This window comes from Psammomys obesus, unplaced genomic scaffold (genome assembly GCF_907164565.1).
Source record: "Psammomys obesus unplaced genomic scaffold, mPsaObe1.curated_primary_1811, whole genome shotgun sequence".
NCBI classification, from domain to species: Eukaryota; Metazoa; Chordata; class Mammalia; order Rodentia; family Muridae; genus Psammomys; species Psammomys obesus.
This window is the reverse complement of record NW_026596085.1, coordinates 7,976,725-7,999,772: the sequence shown is the minus strand read 5'-3', so window position 1 is coordinate 7,999,772 and position 23,048 is coordinate 7,976,725. Positions and strand designations below refer to the sequence as shown.

The window sequence follows — 23,048 nt, the reverse complement described above, 5'->3', positions numbered from 1 at the left end:
AGGACAGAAGAAATAATTTAAACATATGACAAAGACAAGAGAAGAAAAGCAGTTATGAAAGGTGAGACCCTAAAAGGTTTTATAACCATGCTTATAAATTAACTCATGAACAGGTTTGGAAAGATCACAACATATTCTTTACATCTGAAAATGAAAGAAAAGGTGAGTGTTGCTGATATCTGAGTGATTCTGGCAGATGAACTGTGGGTAGATCAAGGAGCAGCAGGCTCGACTACCTTTGTGATGTTGGGACCCCAGTAACTCTCTGGGATTGTCTGTTTGGGAAATTTTAAGAATAGATCTTCCTAAGTAGCCTAAGCCAACCTAGAACCCATCACCTTCCCGCCTCCTGAATCATAATTTTGTGAAAGTCTCTCGGGATTGCTGGGAGTCTTCAGTAGGACTGCACATGTAATTTATGTTAACTTACTCAGCTCTGTTAGACTGTGAATGTGTAAGGTATCTGTCTGTCTTAGTCACTGTTCTATTGCTATGAGAGACAGCGTGACCACAGTAACTCTTCTAAAGAAAAGCACTTAACTGGAGATGACTTACCGTCAGAGATTTAGGCCATGATCATCAAGGTGGGAAGCATGGTGGTGCCCGGGCTGACATGGTGCTGGAGAAGGAGCTAAGAGTTTTACATCAAGATCTAAAGACAGCAGGAAGAGGAGAGAGCCACTTGGCCTGGATTGGGCTTCTGAAACCCAAAGCACACCCCACCCAGTGACACATTTCCTCCAACAAGGCCACATGTAAGCCACCAAGGACACGCCTCCTAACCCCTGCCAAATCGTGCCACTGTCTAAAAAAAATCTAACATTCAGATATATGAACCTGTGGGGCCCGTTTCTAGTCAAACCACACGAGGCACTTAGCAAGAGAGGATCTCAAAAGTTTCACAAGTTACAACTTAAGCAATGGTCTTTATAAGAGCAGCATGTGGGGACTGGAGAGATGGCTCAGAGGTTAAGAACACTGGCTGTTCTTCCAAAGGTGCTGAGTTCAATTCCCATGAACTCATAGCCATCATAGCCACATGGTGGCTCATAGCCATCTACAGTGAGATCTGGTCCCTTCCTCTGGTAAGCAGGCACACATGCAGGCAGAATTCTGGATGGATAGATAAATCTTTTAAAAAAAAGAAGAAGAAGAAGAAGAAGAGTAGCATGCAGGTCCTGAGTGTGCAGCTCACACACAGACAGACAAGAGACCACCAACTGTTGACATAGCAGAGAGTCTACACTCCATCCTAACATTGCTCTTTTCTGCACGGAGACACTCAAATCTGTAGGCAGACCTCAAGCTCTCACTGTCAGGAATTTCAATTGTCTGGGACAACCAAGTGCCTGAAACCCGGGAGTTTCAGGGCTCGAAAAATCTGTGGCACACTCATACTCAAGAAAATGGAGACACCTCTCACTCACTGTCCAGACCAAAAAAAAAAAAAAAGAAGTCCCAGGCCCACGCCCACTTCCTTTCGTCACATAGATGACTACCACATTGACCTTCCAAAGCTGGACCCCTAGACTGTCCCCTCGAGGACACTGGACACAACAGATGTGGAGGTCAAGGCAGTCTATGTTTTTACACGCTCGCTAAATGAACAATGAATGCACACCTACCCACCACAGACTCTTTTGCCCACTTACAACATTAAAAAAAAAGAAAACAGTTCATTTTAGTCTATCTCTCACAATGTTTTCCTCATACCTTTAAAATGTATTTGACAAAAGATCTTGCAGTGTATCTGTGTCTGGCCTCTAGCTCACAATTCTGCCTCCGTCTCCAGAGTGCTGTGTGCGGGTACATGAAAGCACACCCAGCTGTCCTTGTATAAGTTTATACGTTCTGCTCTCTGAGTTCCTTTTACTATACTTTTCACCGTGTGCTGCGCTCAACCTAAGTAACAGATGTCCTCATGGAATCAACATACCAAAGTTTAGAAGGAAAAAAAAAAAAAAAAAAGTATGTGCTGCTGTGAAAATTACATCGGAAGTATTTTAACGAACAGAGATTTAGAGTTATTTTGAATTGTTTTCGTATCGAATGTTTTAATAGAAATTTAAGCATCAGTTTCTGTATCTGTGGCACATCACAGGATCTGTAGCATCTCTCTAGTTAGCAAGTAGAGAATTTAATATCAATAAAATTAAGCACTTTCGCCTGAGAGCCTTAGGAAAAATTAAAGGATTCCAGTTATGAGTGAATGTAAGAGGTCCCATAAGCTAACCAGGAGAAACAACGTGCCCAAACAGAATAATAACATTCTGGACTTTTATATTTTCAACCTGAAATTGGGTCATAGCTGCATGTAATCCTTGGTATCTATAGTTCCTTTATTAAGCTCTTCTTTTATTTTATGAGATAGGGTTTCTTTGTGTAGCCCTGGCAGTCCTGGACTTGTTATGTTGACCAGCTGGTCTCAAGCTCACAGAGACATACCCAGATCTTCCTGTCAAGTGTTAGCATCAAACACTGTGCCACCATGTACAGCTTATTAAGCAGTCTTACTTTTTTTTTCTTTTTATTATTATTATTATTATTAATTACACTTTATTCATTTTGTATCCCCCAATAAGCCCCTCCCTCCTCCCCTCCTGACCCCCCCCTCCCTCCCGTTTCTTCATGCATGCTCCTCCCCACGTCCACTGATAGGGGAGGTCCTCCTCTCCTTCCTTCTGATCTTAGTCTATCAGATCACATCAGGAATGGCTGCATTGTCTTCTTCTGTGGCCTGGTAAGGCTGCTCCCCCCCCTCAGGGGGAGGTGATCAAAGAACAGGCCAATCAGTTTATGTCAGAGGCAGTCCCTCTTCCCATCACTATATAAGCCACTTGGACACTAAACTGCCATGGGCTACATCTGTGCAGGGGTTCTAGGTTATCTCCATGAATAGTCCTTGGTTGGAGTATGAGTCTTTGGGAAGTTCCCTGTGTTCAAATTTTCTTGTTCTGCTGCTCTCCTTGTGGAGTTCCTGTCCTCTCCAGCTCTTGCTATTTCCCACTTCTTACATAAAATTCCATTTACTCTGCCCGCCAGTCGGCCATCAGGCTCAGCATCTGTTTTGATAGTCTGCAGGGCAGAGGCTTTCAGATGCCCTCTGTGGCAGGTTCCTAGGTTGTTTCCTGTTTTCTTCTTCTGGCTTTCAGAGGCCCTCTGTAGCAGGTTCCTAGGTTGTTTCCTGTTTTCTTCTTCTTCTGATGTCCATCCTCTTTGCCTTTCAGGATGGGGATTGAGCGTTTTAGTTAGGGTCCTCGATTTTAGTGGTTTTATCCTATGTTGTATGTTTGGATGGCTCAGCCATTAAAGGCTAGGCTCACAACCATAAATATAAGCAGTCTTACTTTTATTCTCTCTTGAAAGATATAGATGCTTAGAAACTTTTCTTTATTTTTTGTAAGAAGGATGGAGGAGTTTAAGCTCTCATCAACCTCAGATAGCATTTCTAGAACTGGCCCCTCATTGAAGTGACTTCTTTGAACTCCAAGCTAGGGTGTCTATTGTTTTCCTGATATCGCAAAGAATTGTGTATGGTGGTTGGATGTTGGAGGAACAATAAAAAAGGAGCAGCATCATGAGTGACCACTTTTTGCCTCTACCGAAGGGTAGATGATCCCATAAACAGCAGCTATGTGAAATGTTATCACAATGTGGTTTACATATAAAAATCTGCCTTCTTCACTTAAATTCACAGGTTGTTATGGATTAATTAGCTCATCAGCCACAACAAATGAATTCACACATCTTTTGCACTGACTGCTGAAAAGTAAAAAATTTTTTATCCACTTAAGATTGTGCCGCCCATGGAGTGAAAAAAAAAAGATTACTATTAAAAACATGATTTATTTCTTACTGGAAGCTTCTACATGTTAATTACAATCCGCCACTCAGATACATAATCTTAGGACTTCTTTTCAATGTAGAACTGACTGGGAAAGGGCTTCATGCAATCAGACATTCGCATCCCATCGTGCCTGCTCTTTGGGTAACAAGAATATGTAGCTGATTCACTTAATTCTCTCTTGCTTCCAGTCCCCAATTTAGTCTGCATGAGCATAGGCCCATGCCAATACCTAGTCTGCCTTAGGACAGCCCTCTACCACTATGAAATCTGCATGAGCATAGCATCTTGCAACTATCTAGTCCACCATTTAGTATGCATAAAGATAGTCCCTTGCCACTGTTTCTCCTGCAACCTCTATGCTTTGCATCTCTCCTTTCTCTTCTTTGCCTTGGCCTATCTGGTACCCTGTTTTTGCACAATGTGTCTTCTTTCCCATTTACCTTAATCAGGTGGCTTACATATCTTTTCAGATCGAAGTCCTCACCCTCTGCAATGGCCATCCCGTTGATGTTTGGGGTTGTGTTGAAATTAAATTATAATTACTGCATTGAAATAAAACCATACTATGCTTGAGATATCCTTATCAAACTTAGAGTCAATATGGTGACAGGTGGAATTGAACGGTTTGCTTTATTACACTTGACCTCTCTCACGTTAAGCCCCTTCACAGATGTCTTTCCTACAGCTTGTGTGAGTCAAACTGCAACCCCTTAGGAATCTCCTATGTGTGAAGACTTTGAGCTCTAACCTGTGACTTGGCTTTTTTTTTTTTTTTAAATAACATATTTCCATCAGTTTTTCTTCCAAGCCTCTAAGTCCACTTTAGTCTTCCCAAAAGTCAATGTTCCCATTTCAAGCAACAAAGCATCACCATGTTTTACACTGAGCATCAGTTAGCCTTAGAACAGGCAAGCACCATTTCTACAGAGCTTCTCTACTTCCAGTCTGAAATAACACAACAAATAGGCACTGTGCACCATCTACACAAAGTCATATTTAAGATTGAACCATAGAAGGAAAAGAGAAGCGGGCACCTCAATGAAGAGCCAAAATCACAAGGGCAGGCTCTGTGAGACCCCAAATCCTGGGATGCTTTAAAAACCTCAGCACCTGAAAATCTGTTCACAACTAAGTATTCGTTGATTTGCACACAATTTTCTTCACAGAGTTATTGTTAGCTATTTTGTCAGTATTCTTCCTGATGGCCATACCTGTAAATAACTGAACAAGGCAACTGCCAGGAAAAAAAAAAAAAAAACCCTAATTAATCTCTTCTTTCTTCTGTTGTGAAAGTCGTAATTTATAAAATGCTGACCTTTTGGAAGGCTAACGATATGTTGATGAACTTCAAGTGAAGTGAAAAAATGGTGTTTAGTATTAGTAGTCCTAACATTTTCCAGGAGATCACATGGGGTATCAGAGCCTTTAAAGGTCAGAGACTTCCTTACTTGGAGGGATATTAAATGGCTTATGAAAATAGAGGTCAGCCATATGGTAACTGACAGAAAAGAGCATCGCCCAATAGGAAAGTAAAATATTTGAGATTACATTGACTGTCTTTTTTAAAGATTATATTTGACTGTCCTTAGAGCAAAGAATTAAATTTGCATATAAATACCATAACTGTGAATGAATAGGTATACAGGTCTTAGAGTGAACAGTGAGTGATCTTACTGTATAAATGTTAATATTATTGGTATACAACTGAATGTTGACATGAGAACAAGTGGAGTTTTTTGCATCCTTAAATACTTTCCAATAAAAATTTCACTTCTGTAGTTTTTATTATACTGACTAAAATTGTCAAAATTAATCTTAGCACATAAAATATTTTAATATAATATTTATTTGTTTTCTGAGAGTTTTATGTATGTATGAGGTGTATTTTCACCGTATCTGTCACCCACTTGCCACCATCCGACTTTCCTGGACCCTCTATAACATATCCCCTCTGGAACTTCATGTCTTCTTTCTCCTATTTTGGTTTTAACTCACTGAGCCATATGCACACAGGTGAGGAGCCATCCACTGGAGCACTGGATGCCTACCACATCTCCAAAGGAAAAGGACTCACCCCTCCCAACAGCCATGAACTGCCAATGGCTTCTCAGCTAGGGGTGAATCCCCTGAGCCCCTACTGTGTCCATGCCAGAATTTTGATAGCCTTGATCTTGCAAAGGTCTTGTGCTGGTATCCACAGCTTCTAGAGTTTGTGAATGCAACAGCCATGACAAGCATTTTGCATCCCACCTTTCCTCCTCTAGCTTCTACATTCTTTACATTTCATCCCTTCTTTGGGGATGTTTCACAAGCCTGGGGATAGGGATAGCATTTATAGCTAAGCACTCACTGGAATTTATTCTCAGTGCTATCAACATTTATGTGTCTCTGTATTAAGCAATGCTCAGTGTTAAAAGGAAACTTCTAACTAAGACTGAGAACAGCCCAGGTCTATGGGTCCAAACGTAAATGTTTAGATGGCAGTCTGACAATCATTACTATTTACCAGTATAATAGTATGTTCCTTCCCAGGGACTATGACCCCTCTCTCCATTTATAGATCTTGTTGTCTCTTTGCAGAGCAAGAGCTTAGTGTGTCTTAAATTTGTTGTTGTTTTCACAAGTTTTGGCAGTGAGGTTTCTAGCTAGACTGCCATCTTACATGGCACACTCCACAGTCTCTGGAAACCCAATTTTTAAAGTAACGTTTGCTTTGAAGGTCACTAAAAACAAATACGGAGACATGAAAATTAGGTTAACACATAGGCAAGACACCCAGCCACCTCAGGGAAACACTAGATTAATGGCACTGTCTGCCTAGTGCCTGCTGACAGACACACGTTATGCACTAGTAGACTCTAATGTGTGGCTGAGGCAGGCCTGGCCATATGCTTTTCCTTTTCGTAGATATTGCTCAAAGCTCCTTCAAAAGGACAGGGCTGCCTTTACTTCACCCTGCCACTGCCAGCTAGAGACTGTTCTTGCTATAAGACTGCAGTAAAGGCAACATACTACCATTGTTACAGGAGATGGTAAATCGGAATACTAGGGTGTTCTTTCAGAGGGAAATGGTGTGGAACACGGCAAGAGAGACATCACTGAATTTGAGGACGAATGATGGAAATGAGTGGGCAGCTCTCCCTCTGTCCAGACCCTTGAAGCCTCTCACTGCTGCTCGCTCATCTACATAATCGGAAACTTAAAAATACTGACCACACTGGGAGCCGTGGAGGAGGACGCTGTTCATCACAGGGCTGGGGTTGTCCTACATCCTAGCCTCTGTTGATCATTCTCTAGTTCTCCATCCTCAGAGAGCTGGAGGTGGCCCTGACCTCGGGGCACAGTCATCCCGAACAAGCTCAAGGAATAAACTACTGCGTACTCAAGCGTCCTGTGTCCGCATATCCTACATGCCCAAGTCAAACACTCTGAGGTTGTGTCAGTGAAATTTTAGGGTCATTGTCCAAGTCCGGTCCACAGAGACAAGGATGAGAATGTGAATACGCAGGCTGGTGCCACGTGTCGCCCAGATCTCCATCCAAGGGTCTCCCTGGGTGACCCAGCAACGGCATGGGTTTCAGTGGTGCGGAAAACCTAATTGCTCATTGTTTGAGGGCACGTTAACTCTTCCAGGGTCCATTGAGTAAATTAGCTACCCTACGTCATTAGGCTCGTCTCCGGATGACAGGACGCTTTCAGCTGGCATCGTATCGTTTACCCGTTGCCGCACCCTTGTTCCGAGCATGCACACTTTCTTCGTCTACACGGGGAGAGAGTGTAGATGAAACGTACATTTGAGTGTCAGCCACTGTCCCACAGCCAGCGAGACTTCCTCTCCTTGTTGGACACTCAGGGCTTTTAAAGAGTTGCCAGCTCGGGGCAATTACCACGGCTTCACCAACAGGTTAGCAGCTTAGATTAGAGGTCTAGAAATGACGCCATTTCCAGGGTGTTTGGAACACTGTTTTGCTACTGAGTACGTCTTCATAAATGCAAGAACCAAGATTAATTTAATTCTGGATAATTCTGTCTTTTCGGGATATTGACTAGAAGGACCTCCACTCACAGGGTGGTGTTATCTGGACATATTTGAGGGCAACAGTCTGACAGTATTTAAGAGCATTCTGGGAAAGAGTTAGGAGAAAGTCTGAGTGTTAAAAACACTGAGGAACATCGCTGGCCCTTGGAAGACAGGGGAGGGAGAGTCCCACAAGAGAATGACCTTTTCCCTTTCTAAATGCAAGTAAGTCTGTCACTGCCTGGGGATGAAAATGGAAAAGTGAGACGAACTTCACCCATCATTTATGTCTGAAGCTACCTTGAAGAGTTAGGTACAAATATAGGTGAGGATCCAGCATGGTGTGGTGTCCCTTCCAGAGGGATTTAGAATAACATTCCTTTCAAGCATGTATGAATCATTTGGGATCTTATCAAAATGCTAGTTCTGACTCAGCAGGTCTTGGGTAAATCCAATGGCTCTGCAGGTTAAAAACCTTATCAGTGACATCAATGGCTGATGGGCCATGCTGGACTGTGATGGTTTTATCTGATGCACACATTCAATAGCATGGTCTTGAATAAAGATGAGTATTAAAAAGTGGACAATATTCTGAAAAAGTAAGCTTCAGATGGATTTTTAGGTAAGTACTAAAAATATCACAAAAGACTGGAAATATTTTTAAGTGTTGTACGCATGCATGTGCAATGTTTCTACCTAGCTGAAGAGTTTTGGCAAACTTTTTCTAATGCGGTGTTAAGCCGTTAAACCTTTTTAATAATTCTTGTGGTGTTTCATTAAATTCCAGATAATTTCACATTGATGGAAAAGTGTTTTTGTTTTTTCTAAGTTGTTGCTTCTTTACATTGGCAGACAGTTCAACAGATGTCAATGACTGATTAAGTATTCATCCAAACAATTCATATGAGAGCGGCTCAGTCTGTCCTGCAAGCTTTCTGTTCTTTACTCTGAGACGTGCACTGTCCTTTTGTCCTCACAGGTCAATGGCAAGGATCTCTCAAAGGCCACCCATGAAGAGGCAGTGGAAGCTTTTCGAAACGCCAAAGAGCCCATCGTGGTGCAGGTGTTAAGGAGAACTCCTCTCAGCCGGCCGACGTACGGCGTGGTCCCAGAAGTACAGCTCACGAATGCCAGCACACAGACTGACATCACATTTGAACACATCATGGCCCTGGCCAAGCTTCGACCTCTCACCCCTCCGGTGCCGGACACCTGTCCCTTTCTGCTTTCAGACAGGTATCTCTCTCCTTTCTCAGAAAGCCCTGTTTGTTTGTCATTCACTACTTAAAAAGTGGGCATTAGAAAAAGCTACACACCCCAGAAGCTGATAGTCCTAGGGACAGGTTCCTACCTCTGTTTAGAAAATTGTCCCCACTGTGCATACTTACAATTGATTCTAAACTGTCCCTCCTGCTATCCTTCCTGGCCACACTGTTAGCTGCAGACTGGAATCGGACTTTCCGAGGTGAAAAACCTGGTTCTGTTTAGCTACCCTTCCTCTCTCTACCCTTCAAGGCTCAGAGTACTAGTCAGGGAAATAACTATTTTCCACCAAAGCAGCCAAAAATCCTCATTAAGGCTCCGGTGAAAGTGACATACTGGCACCAGGCTCTCCTCCATGAGTCACCTGCTCTCCCTTGCTTTCCCTTTCTTCACAAAAGCGTCTAGGAAATTGATTTAATTCTGCAACAGTTCTCCAAAAAAACCAATTACCAGATACATTGAGATACAAACAAAGGATCCAGGTTTTCACAGAGCAAACACAAACGCCCTGAAATAAGCAGCAATTAAAGGAATTTTCTTAACAATTTTACAAAATTTAAAGGTGGGGTATTTTAGTTAAACAATGTCACCTGTCTGGGTTCTGTCCCACACATTTTGTTCTCTGTGTTAAGTAATTTTCACGAATTGTCCGGAGTTCGCCTCCTCACAGCTACGGTGAGTTTAGGCTGCATTTTCACTGCTCTCTGTATGCCAGCTTCTGTTTTGTAAGACACCCATATTTCTATGCCTGGTCTCAGCCCATTAGTTACTTCCATAATCTGTTTCAGTGACTCACAAGTACACAACGGGCTCACCTGGGAACACTGTGGAACACTACAAGAGCCTCAGTTGGGACTCTAGCCATTTAATTAAGAAATATTAGAGTGAACTCAAGCAAGAACAGTTCCTCAAGCACTCCTTGAGGCAATTCTAATGTACAAACAAGTTTTGAAACTACCTCTTGGGGCCTCAGCCAGCAGGAGGGCATACCCTGTTCTTCTATGTGTCTATGTTCATTCCCCCACTGTACAATACTAGCTCTTATATCAGGCACAGCAGTATGTATAAAAAATGAAACTATGAACAGATATAAAGCCAGTAGCCCTTAGTACTTATATTCTGGAGTGGAAATGAGAGGTGAGCAAATACATGAATTTCATGAGTACATCCTGGCACGTAGTAAGTAGCCTTGCAGGAAATGCTTTCTTGAATGAGCAGAAAGTTAACTTTTATTATCTAACTTTAACACATTTTGGGTAATAGTCCAAGTGTTTTATGTTACTTCTTGTCAAGTCCTCACAGCGGTCTTAGGTCAGATTGCCTATGTTAGCACCCTCTTGCCGTTTCAGATGAGGAGACGCACACAACGGTTCCTAGCTGGAAGTTTCAGAGTCTGGCTTCTAATAGTGCAAAGGCTAGCATTCTTTAACTGGTGGGGAGAGATGCTTTCATCAAGTCCCGCAGCATCTCCGTCCCCACCACGCGACTCCACAATGTCCATAATTATTTTCTTGTAGTAAAACTGCCACTCGGAGGCTTGCCTCATTTAAGAGAGTGAGAATTGGATTTTGTGCACGAGCATGTTTGCATCCGGTAGGCACTCGGGAAATCTTAGCTGTGAAACGACTAAGGTCTTTCTTACGGCAATGTTGTTCCCTTCCTACTAGCAGAAGGGCAGTGGGAAGATATGGATGTCCTGGACCATTTAAAAGTTGCCACCTTCAATTGTTTACGTGGAAAGGAGGTTGTAGCTACCTGGTTGACAAGTAGCCAGAATGTTCCTCATACTTCTTGTGTTCTTTGCACTCATGTTATTTAATCTTGAGCAGGCCAGCAGCCAGAGCAGTAGTAATAAGATGCAGGCAAGCCCTTACTCTTAGCTTGCTTGCAAGGACATCACCATAGGCCTCATCTTTTAGGCAAGGGAGAGCTAGTCTATGCTAATTGAGCTTACTCAGGGCCCACAATGGCAAAGGGCCGTCATCAGGAAAATGTTTGTTTGTTTTCACTATTCATGCACATGCCCTTTATCAAAGGGGAGGGTTGGGTTATAAGAGAGAATGATGGGATAGAGGCTTGAGAAACGACAGCAATGTGTGTATCTTTTCTAGTCTGAAAAATATGTGCCTTTGAACATGCCAATGGACGGCCAGTTGGGACCTGTGGTCTTGCACCCCAGTGCACCCCTGTGGGTAGGCTGCAGTCCTAACTGCAATACGCTAATGCAGGTGTTGTCACACTTGGTGGAATGGAAACAGGCTAGGTGGTGTCCATGAAGTACCATAGAACAACTCTTGCTGGGCTCACCACAAAGTGAAGCTAGAACCCAGAGCCTGCCCCTTACTTTTCAGAAATAGAGCATAGATTGGTTTCACCAATGAAGAGAAAGACAAACAAGTGCTTCTATTGAAGGCAGAATCCCTTAACCCTTAACTAAGAGACAAAGGGGTAAGGTAAAATTCTAACCTCCATTTTAATCATGAAAGCAATCCCGGTGATCCATTGCTGCCCTGTTTCTGCATTCCTCACAGCTGCCACTCTCTTCATCCGATGGAGAATGGATTTTACGAAGACAATGAGTATGTTCCCAGCTTGCCCGCTGATGCCGACAGAGCAGAAGACTTTGAATATGAGGTGAGACCATTTTCTTTCACCTTTCTTCCTGACGTTATTGTTCAGAGGTTTTGCATAATAAAGAAATCCATTTAGTCTCGGAAAGAGCATGTCTATTATATTCCTAGAATAAGATCCTTCAAGTAGTTTGGCATTAGTTGCAACTATTTTAATGGCATTTCAAAATATTTGTGCAATATCAACTTAAAAACAATTTGCTTATAACTTTGTTATTTATATGCATTTATAATACATATATATATAATTTTTTACAGCAGCTACATTTACCCTTTTTAATAGAAGTCAATGTTTAACGTTTACAAAGGAAATTATTATTTCCCTTGTGTTTGTCTTGTATTGATTGGTAAAATTAATTTAGTTTAATTATATTCCCTTTCACAAACTGATTTTCTCTGTATTATGATCCAGGTGTGACCTGGAAAGAGCAGCTTCATGACTGTTTTAGAAACAGAGAAAGACTCTGTTCAACAGTCATTAAACTGTTTAGTTTTCACAGGACATATGAGGCAGTCCATGTATGGCCACAGCGCTTCACAAAGCACCATCTAACGATTATTTAAAACATTTCACAAAAGTTAGAGGGTTTATCCTGATATTTCCCCACTTCTGCAGTCTATAAAGTTTGGGTTTAGAGTGCTTTGACATTTGGAAATGCAGTAGATTGAGGCAAAGAAGACTCTGGCAAACAGGCAGAGCACCCACGATTATCTGCCCTTTAATGCCTCAGATGATGTCATACAAGTTCAGCAAAGTGTTCTTTCCATTTTACAAGCAGGAAATCCTGCAATCTTCTCCCTCAGGAGCTTCTGAAATCAAATAAGGGCAACTCAGTGAAGCTCACCTAAAGCAAACAGACGTTTATTTGAAATCTTCCCTCCGAAAAAGTCATTGCTCGTGGTTATGGAAGTCATTATTTCCCTGCACCTGGGGTTCAGAAAGATGTGCGGTGACACCTACAATCTGAGTTTTGTCATCGTTGTTTGTGTTAAATTTTCATCTCCTCCTCTCCCCTAAGAACAGTTTTACAAACTTTTTCATGTATAGGCACATACAAAGACACCCAATACATTTCACCTAGTTATGAAAAGAAAAAAAAAAAAATGACAGCATTGAGGCACCTATTCAAAGAATTGGGTTTGGAAGTTGGAATTGCCTACATGACTTCAGCCTTTCATTCAGGTTATATCTTACAGCTTTATTAAAATGAGACAATGTTTTGGGTAGGTCTGGGAGAAAGCTAAGCATGTTAACAGCAAAGAGTCTTTCATTAATCAGTACTATGACATACCATAATACACACAGATTTCATTCCAATTCCATAGGGCTCACTGGGGCTGAACCATAGCCTCATTTTGGTCAGTATCTATTCCTAGTACAACAGCAGGACACTGAAATTGGTAAATCACAGCTCTCCACAGCATGTAATCTCAACTAATCATGCCACAATCACCGTTAATTTGCTGTCTGTCATCTGTGATTTTTGCTGCCAATGGTACCTTTCTGAATTACTAAAATAAAGAGTGTTCTTTAGAAATTTAAAGAAGGAAATGAAACATTTGCTACACCAGTCTTCAGACCTGAAATCACATGCACATGAGAACATCATACATGTTGAAAAGACAGGTGAAGATAGGCAAATGCCTGAAAGATAAGTCGCCTAATTTCTCATAAAATAATTGTTCTTCGCAGAGCTCTTTAGTTTGCTATGGCTACACATGGAAATAGCACACAGCAGCTCTCATGACACATCAGGTGAGATTATAAACCCTAGCCCATCCGTGGCCATCAATAGGGCCTGTCCTGCACTCAGCTTTCAGCGGGGAGATGAAATGCTAACCCGGTCTTCATGTTTTGCGTGTTGGACATGAATGCTGACAGGCGGGGTGTTTCTGTGACTAGCTGAGATGTCCTAAATCTCTCCAGGGTTTCATTATCATATCACCCTCTACACCTGAGAGTGAGATGGATGTGAGCTTCAGGAATGAGCAGCTTTTGGCACCTACAGGAGACAGATCCTGTAGTCAGAGCGAGGGCTCCAGGTCGAATCAGAGTGTTGTTCATTCTCTTTTTCTTTTTAATATTCTCTTTGTATGTTTTATTAACTTCATTTATCCCATAAGAAAAAAAAATGTGGAGGGTTTTAACAATATAATTCCTGCCAGCTGTTGAGCAGTTTATATCTTCTTAAGTCACTCTGGCAGTCAAAGAAGCAGGAAGAGCCTCTATACCCCTTTTACCGATTTTCACACATACATTCGTACCAAGAAACTCAGCACAGCTAAGTACAAACTTGGTGATGCTCCTGGCCTTCTTTCCCAGTGTAGCTTATGCTGTGAAGGATGAGAGGCGCTAGTGATGTACAGTGAGAGTGTGTCACTGAGGAGGGAGACTCATGGGACTGGGACACAGCCACATGGAAGGGACTTTCCAGAAAGGGGGGAATGCAAATCAAAGGCCCAAGCAGACTCCTTCAGCACCTTTTATACTGTGGTGACAAAACATCACACCCAAGGTGGACGTACAGAAAATGAGGCTCAGGCTCATGTAAGCTTATGATCACAGAGGGATAATGGCCCATGATGGTGGAGTGAAGGCATGGTGGCTGGAGCACTTCCTAAACTGTAAACAGGAAGCAGAGAGACAGGGAGTCAACTGGGAATGGCAAAATTCCTTAAAACCTGCCCCCAGTGACACCCTTCCTCCGGCAAGGCCACACAACCTAAGCCTCTGCAAGCAGTGGCACCAACTGGAGACCAGGCATTTAAATGCCCAAACCAAGACTACAGGGAACATTTCTGTCAAACCGCTACAGGGCTTGTTGTAGGGAGCTCAATAAATAGAAAAAGAAAGAGATACTGTCCCACTGAAGGCCACCTGAGAAGAGGTGAGGTAAAGTGAGAAGGTGCTATCTGGAGGGGCCTTGGCCTGTGACTCTGCTGGAGCAGAGCAGGGCCCTCGTGCTGTTCCATGCAAGGACACTCTGGCTATGGGATGGGCATGGCAGGGGCGGAGCAAACCAGATGAAAGGGACTGGCGGCTTGCCTGTGGGGAGTGCTGGAGATGGGCCCAGGCAGAATGAGAGCATCTGAGCATCACTGAGGCTATGACCACGTATCCGTGTACCTGCGTCTTACCTCAGACCCGTCAAACAGTTTGCAGTGTAGCATTTTTTTTCCTCCTGATTTTTAAAAAGCAAGATAGCGTAAAACCTACTGAAACGTAGCTGCAGGCATCCCTTGAAAGGATCATAATAGATGCACTCTCTAAAAGCAGCTTTCCAGGTCCTAAAGGTTGTGTTCTGTTCTTGCTCCAACACAGACCATGCACGTTTTTTAGGCATGTTTTTACAGACTGACTTACGACTGATTCAGAACCAGAGATGGCTATGAATCTTCTAAGCACATGTACAGAGATTTTAGTACAAATTGCTGACCCAATAGAACAGAACTCATCTATTTTATGAGCACACATATAGGCGATTTTAACATGCAGACCGTTAAAACTGACACATGAACAGTTTCCCTCGGAGCCAAGATGCACAGTGAATGTTTTCCTTCTCTTTTCTTTTCTGAGACATTAGAGACCATGTGTCAACACTATGGTAACCCTGGAGTGTTAGGGATCTCTTCGAAACGTTAATGACACCCACACCTCACCACGACCTATCACTCCCTTCCCCCAAGAAAAATATTTGACTCGGTTTAAGATTCCCCCACTGTACTTCAGAACTTCTCAGAGGAGCAGTCTGCATCAAAAGATTCACAGCTTGAAATTTCTTGTCTATTTTAAAAAGAGAATCACAATGGCATTTGTTCTCTAAATTGAAAAGATATGTGATTTTAATATTATTTTTGAGAGGGGGGAAATAAAAGTATCACCTTTAAACACTGTGCATGTCTTAAGAGTTTAGGGTACTTTGCAACAGAGTACTACAGAGGACCAAGCTTGTCTTCTTTATTTTTCTGTTCATGTTTTCCCCTTAGAGTCAGCCAAGGTTGAAATAAATCATAAATAGCCCTTAGCAAAAGGCAGAAGTAGGTCTCAAATCCAGCCTCCACCAGAAATAATTTACAGGGAAAGCCTCCAAGAAATATAGCACTCTCTGGCTACCTTCTAATAAAGATGTGTTTGCCTCTGCCTGCCGCAAGGAGGGAGCTGGTTTCTGTTGTTCCTTCCTTGTGTTTTGGTTTTGCTGGACTTGTCATTAAATCTCAAAAGTCAGGGCTGGTGGGAGAGTCAGCAATAATCAGAAAATAGTAATATAACACATCTCATTACAAATAAGGGAAAAAAATTCAGTCAACGTTTTTGGACCTTCGGGTGTTTATAATTTAGCTGTGTTAATTGAAACTGCTTATAGTTTTCTCTCTAAGATCAAGGAAGAGAAGCAAACATGCAAGTTTGAGTTAAGTACTCTTACGGTGAATGCCATGAAATGGAAGCAAGAAGTATTTTGAAATGTATTTGAACTGAGATTAGAGATGGAAGGGAGAGGTCATGTGTCTATGTAACTGTTAACTAAAAATGTGAACACTTTCAGTGTGTAAAATAAGCGTTTAGCATATTAATTAGCTTCCCCTTGGCAATATTTATGTAGAACCAAAGGAGGCCTTTGCACTTGGTATTGTTTTACAAAATGTTATTCTTGGTGCTGGATGTATGCAGAATATGTGTAAGAGAAAAACATCATATTCCTCTCACAGTTAAATAATAGAGTTATGAAGTATGAAGAATTCCCTTAAACACACACACAGACACAAATACACACACACACACACACACACACAAATAGGCGTATAATTTATGAGACACCAGTCATACATCTGGACAGCTTCATGATTTACAAAGTTGCCTCAGAGAAAAATCTCCCCAGTGTACTGTGTACAGCACTGGGTGCTTTTGTTTTAAAGTGAGAGCAGAACTTCGTCTGTGCTGTTTATTTCATCACAGCAGCTGTCTCATAGTGGGGCCTTCTGTAAGTATTTGATGACGGAGTAAATGAAGACACTGAAGGTCCATAGCTGTGTGTGTGCACCAGCTTCTGAGGAGTTTATCCCCTCCTTTTCCCTTCTGTCTGTAAGAGGGAATTTAAAAGAAGCTGGCGCCACCATTCAGTGACAAGGATGCCCCCTCCCTTTCCAGAAGGTGTTTGGGGTTTTGGTTTTTGTTTTTTTGAGTCACCTGTTTAATCACTAAAATCAGTTCTGTTCCACTAAGCATTCCTAAGGAGGAGACAAAATGTAAAAAAGTAAAGTTAAAATTTAAAATATAGCTGTATTAATTAGCTATACTATCATTATAGAAAGTCACAAAGCTCGTACTTGCTGTAAACTTCAACTTTTTTCCCGTGTATGTGTGTGTGCATTGTAGACATTTGTTCACTTGCATGGAGTTCCATGTGCGTGCAAGTGTGTGTACCTGCATGTAGAAGCCTGAAGTTCATGTTGGAAGTCATTGGTTGCCCTGTCCTGTATTATTTGAGGCAAGATCTCTCAGTTGGACCCAGAGCTTGTCAAACAGCTAGTCTGGCTTGCGCCAGGGATGCCTTGACTCCACCTCTCATGTGCTGGAATTACAGATGGGCAGCCATGCTCATCTGACACTCACGTGGGTTCTGGGGATCCGAACTCAGGTCCTCACACTTGCACAACAAACACTTCAACCGCTGAGCCATCTTCCCAGCCACCACTGTGCCCTCTTGATACCTCCTACGCGAAGTGATCATTCAACATGAGTGAGACAGCAAAACAACCAGTGGGTTAGTGCCTACTCCAGGGCTGATGATAGAGCAGTGAGTAAAAGAGCCGGTTTAGACCTGAAGCATCCTGGAGCAAGAACCCATACGGAGGATTATCTCTGTGACCCAGTAGTTTGGAGAGCAGAGAAAAAAATAGGGGAGAAAACATGAAGAGTCCCATGTTAACAGCTGCTAGCTCACTGAAGGCTGTATGCCACCAGCCTTTCTTTCCACTTGTCAGTCACTGTTCACAGCCACGGAAGAAATACCCAAAGTAATTTTAAACCGCCAACTCCACAGACAGCAGAATCAACCATTTAGAAAAATCCCTTTAGTAAGTCTCAGGTTATGGGAAAGGTTCTGATTTGAACCTTGATCTAGATGGAATATGAAAATATTCCATTACTTGAAAACTAAAGGCAATATATCAGTGATTCTATATGGAATTAGCTTGTTGGGGTACCTGTTAATCGTCTTCCATGCCCGCCATTTTCTTAATTATGTCAGCTTAAGTCTTGAGGGCTAGTGAGTGACTTGTCATATATTGGAACTTGCACTTCCAGGCTCAGTGACATACTTTTCCTCCCTACAACTGTGATTCCTTGGCCTGAGAAATTATTCTGTCTCTAGACAATCCTCCGGTCTCAGATACTGAGTCCTTTGTCTCTGTAGTCATCATCAAAGTTGTCAGACCAATTATAATTTAAGTGTACTCCTGTTGGGTTCTTAACTCTTCACCATCTTGACCAAATACCTGAAATTTGTTTCACATCTGCCCAGCACCGAACATTTTATAAACTCTCTCATGGTCCTGCCTCTCTAGGTATCAGGAGCACAAGACTCCTCAGCTCAGCAGTATTCAAAGAAAGGTGTGGGCTTCCATGCCTCATGTCTCGGCTTATGGAATTCTTCATCACTAGGTTCCCTTCTGATAGTTTCTATCTCTGATCCAAGATGGAGTCAAGCACCCCACTATGTCCTCTTCACTGAGAAGTCTGTCTTTCCCACCTGAGGTTTGGTGCCCATTCTATAATCAGTTTCTTTTTTTTTTTTTCTTTTCTTCCCTGGGTCATCACTTACCATTCTGTTATTTTTTGAAAAAGCATTTCAGGGTAGCTGTTGTTGGCCTCAAATTCCTAATTCTCCTGCTCCAACCCTTTGAGTTCTACAGTTGCAGGCACCCATCACATGGTCATATTTTTCCAAATGGGATACCCGTTTTGAGATAAGTTCTAGTGGTTTTATTTGATATTAATTTATTTTATTTTATGCTTTGTGTGTGAGAGAGAGTGTATGTATGGGCACCACATGCATACGGAGCCCTCGGGTCAGGAGAGGTACTTGATGCTCTGAAACCAGAGTTACAGATGATCATGGGCCACCATGTGAGTACTGGGAAGTGAACGCTGGTCCTCGGCAACAGGACCTATCTTGTCCCAGTTCCAGCTTTCTAGATCTTTTACATCACAGGAGGAGTGCCTCAAACAATGATGATTCTGTTGGAAGGAGGAGGATGACTGAGATTAGCAACTTGAAATAAAATGTGAAAGTCTTTATTCTGACCGTGTACTTCAGCTAATCTAACAATCAAAGTACACTACACTTTGCAGATGCTATAACTGGAGAATTTTTGTCACCATCTTTACAGGAAAGATGGTTTCACGTGAAACTTTTAAGCTGGTAAACTGTGTTAAATAAATGTTCTAGTGCACACAGGTGAGGAATGACAAAGGGTCCAGGGTCACTAGGACCACTGTTCAGGTTTCTCCTGAACAGTCCTGGAATGTGGCTAATATTTTGGTGCAAGTATGAAAATCTTTCACATTCAGACATATCCTAGTTGACCAATACCTTGTAAGGTTGTTTCAATTTTCATATCTGTCAAATTTTAATTAAGGCTGACAGTTTCAGAATTACATGTAATACAATCTTAATATTCCATGCAGAAGTAAGACAGAGCTTTTTAATTTTAACACCCATGTTTATTAAATTGAATTATTTTCCTCAATTGTGAGAGCCTACTAGGAACAAGAAAAAGTCTTCTTTCAAGCGTGATTATAAAATGAGGCCATAGGTTGAGAAGGCATCAAAGTTACTGTAATTCTTTGAGCTTTCTTGCAGAATAAAATGAGATTAGTATTGCTGTTGATTGGTTTATATTATTTTATAAAACAAACATGAAGCAAATCTGCGTTTCACCTCACTGATTATAACAGCACTCAGCCTTATTTGAAAAGCAAACAGTGAAAGCAAATTGAACCTTCGAAGTTAGTTATTCCACGAGGTAACCATGGACACAGGCACTAGGAATCTAGCTATAAAATGAAGATTCAGCGTATACAAATGACACCAAAGTGCCAACAATCTCTTTGTGTTTAGAGACACTCAGATACACATAAAGAGGATTGCCTTGCATCCATTAAAAACATCTGGGAAAGGTGGTGTTGAAGGTGAATGTTTGCGTACAGCGTTTTCTTCCAACTGGCACCCACAGGCTCTGCTGAAGGGAAGTAAGAAGCAGCATGGGCATGGGTCTAACTCCATTTCCTTGAGAATGGTGTCCTGAATCCCAGCGTCCTACTTGTAAGCTTCTCAGGGACACCCAGGGTTGACTCTGGACTCATTTGTCAGCACCTGCTTCTCAGCAGTCAACTGTAGCTGCGACAAACAACATGAGACAAACTCATGGTCAGATCGTTTCGATTTTTACAGCACGTTAGCATCACTGGCCTGTCAGTCCATGCTGCGTGAGCTTGGATAGGGTGAGAATACCACTCCCATGAGTACGTATTCTGTGTTCCGTGTTGTATCGCATCAGCTGGGAGTGAACTCCTTTTCTCTCTACAGCATCTCTTCTTTTAGCTTTACCTTCGGAGCACAGTTATGCATAATTCATATGCCTTTGCTAATCTTAAATAGTTGGTATAGTCTGTAAGGATTGCAAATACATTCAGCACTTGGGTTTTTCAATTAAAAAAATATAGAAAATAAACTTATTTTGGGTTCCTTTTTTCCTACCACACTAGATTGTCTTTAAAATAAACATTGGGATCCTCAAGGCAATCTGATTTGCCTGGAGATTATAGTTCCTCACCTGCTCCCTGGAGAACAAAAGCTGCTGATTAAGGCCCTGGCCTGTGTTTGGTTAGCAGTGTTCACCAGGCATTAACTAATGACATATACAAACAAGAGGTGTGTCCTTAGCCAAGGATCATACTACATGCCTTGTGTCCAGTAGAGGCCTCAAATACAAACTGTTAGTATTATCATCTGCACTGTGACACCTGAGAAGACATAGCATCCTATGAATATGTCCCTCTGCTGTGTGATGACCTTCCTGTTACTATGGTCTTACTCTTGTGTGGGGTATTTATCTCTTCCCTACTTAGTGCATCAACTTTTGTCTATGTCTCAGGATTGTCTTCATGGGGAGAAAAAAAAAAGTTTTCCAGAACTGAAGTTTCTATGTCTGTGTAAATTATTAGCTAACTCTCCAAATAAATGTGTATTGAGAAGTTGTTTTCAAAATATATTGGGCTACATTCTCACAAGTAACAAGAGAGCAGTTTCGCTCATAGTTGGTGGCTTTCCTTCCCTTTTATCGTGTGACTTACGTTTACTAAACCTTAAGAGAAGAACGATGGGAGAATATTGGCTGGTGACGAGAAGCAGTAGCCTGGCAGAACTGGTGGTCTGTTGCACACTCGGGCCACTATAGGTGCTGTGCATGGTGCAGGTGAATACTGTAGAAGAAACTTACAGGTTCCCATCACGAGAAATGAAATTCCCGGGTAGGTGCGTATGACTGCCCTTATTTGAGTATTACACGGTGTGCGCGTGTATGGAAACAGTACACTGTACTCTAAAACGTGTAAAAATCTGTGTCAACTAAACCATTAAAATTAAATTTTAATGATTCTTGAATTAAATATTAAGTTTATGAAACTAACACTCCTATCAGTGTAGCAAGTAGGACTAACATTATAGATAATATTTTCATGTACCTACTTCCAAATTAGCTGTATGTGAAAATATGAGTCCACAGTGCGTGGCTGATTAAAACCCTGTGACGAATAACAATGGGCTTACATTTTCAAACTATGAGGGCATTTCAAATGAAACCAAGGCTTGCTGCCAGATTAAGCTTTTTTGCTTCCTCAATCTACCCAAGTAGATTGGTGTTAGTTAGTGATTCCTTCAACAACACGGCTCTGTCTCTGGGTAGGCAGCATTCACTAGTTTGCTAGCCTCCTAGGTGGGTACTCCATCTTAAAAAAACTTTGTAGGCAAAGTGGCACACACCAGAGAGTTAACTGTAGCCCCGATTTCTGCCTGTGTTTTTCTTCCGTAGTCAGGAAGGCGTCTGCCTGGAGCATCTTTGCAGGCAACCCACGTACCTCCTCTGTCTTCCTGCCTTGTCTCCATCTCACACCATCACGCCAGGTTGCTGAGAACTCTCCCGTTGTTCCCTTTGCTTCTGGCAGCACCACTCAGTGCTGTTGGCTAGAGGAATGATGAGGACTGTGTGGCGGTGCCCAGCGTCTGTGTGTGCAGCCTTGAGAGCAATTCTATGCATGCTTTCAGTCATTTTGATGGGAAATTTACATTTAATCTTTTAGTAGATACATTGCGGTTTTGAATAACCACAAATTTTAAATCATCATCCGTGGCATTTTATTTCTATCCTAACTCCCACTTCCACAAACTGGTATCCGAGAAAGGACATATAGCTTTAGCTGCAGCTTTGTAGATTCTCTTTATGTTCCAGTTTGAAAACTTCAAGCCTTTATTAAGACATGTCAAGTCTGCAGCACAGAGAGGCTCTTTCCATCTCTGTCTTGTGTTCACCTCCCACAAATCCACCATAAATCAGGCTGCTATAAACCTGTACACACATTGCACAGTGTTCACCCAGCAAGTCGTCGGCATTGGTCACTTTTTGTGTATTTGTTTCTCTTTGAATGGGAGAGTCTTAGCCTCTGCTCTGGTCTTAACTCTCTTTATCAAGCTATCTCCCGCTCAGCACAGGTAGAAATAGGAAGACAAATAGTAATATGTTTGACCTGTTACGTATTTAACAAACTACACGTGAAGCAGCTTCGACTCTTGACTTCTAGCTTCTACACTCCTTCTTGCTGTAGTGTGTGACTGTACTTTGTTCCCACTGGGAGTTCCCTTAAGTACCTGACTCTCTTCAGCACAAGGAATCTTGTCCTGGGCATCTTTCTTCCATGTGTGAAGTGCATGCTAGTTTGATTTGTATGACTAAACCTTAAATATACGTGCAAGCAAACAAATCAAGGATATAAATCTTAGAGGGATTGTATGAAAGAAAAATCTATTTTCAGTGTAAAAAATAGCATAATGAACAGCAATAAAGCTGCAACTCTTTAAATGTCTTCATTTTTTTCTAAAAGTCATTTGTTCTTCAAATTAACTATGAAGGAAAACACGATGGTTTTTCTACTTTAAGTTTGGAACTATTGTTGAGTGCTCCATTAAATGTGTCAAAAAATACAACACAAACACTCTTACGAACCTATGTCTGC

At 41.9% G+C, this 23,048-nt stretch overlaps 1 protein-coding gene across 1 annotated transcript in view; it reads left to right on the top strand.

Moving 5' to 3' along the window:
* The window catches only part of Pdzrn4 (PDZ domain containing ring finger 4), a 352,809-nt gene that overhangs the window by 271,592 nt on the left and 58,169 nt on the right, over positions 1–23,048 (top strand). Inside the window, 2 exon segments of the mRNA XM_055627261.1 lie at positions 8,845–9,101; positions 11,660–11,762. Of these exon segments, the coding sequence (XP_055483236.1) occupies positions 8,845–9,101; positions 11,660–11,762 (360 nt within the window).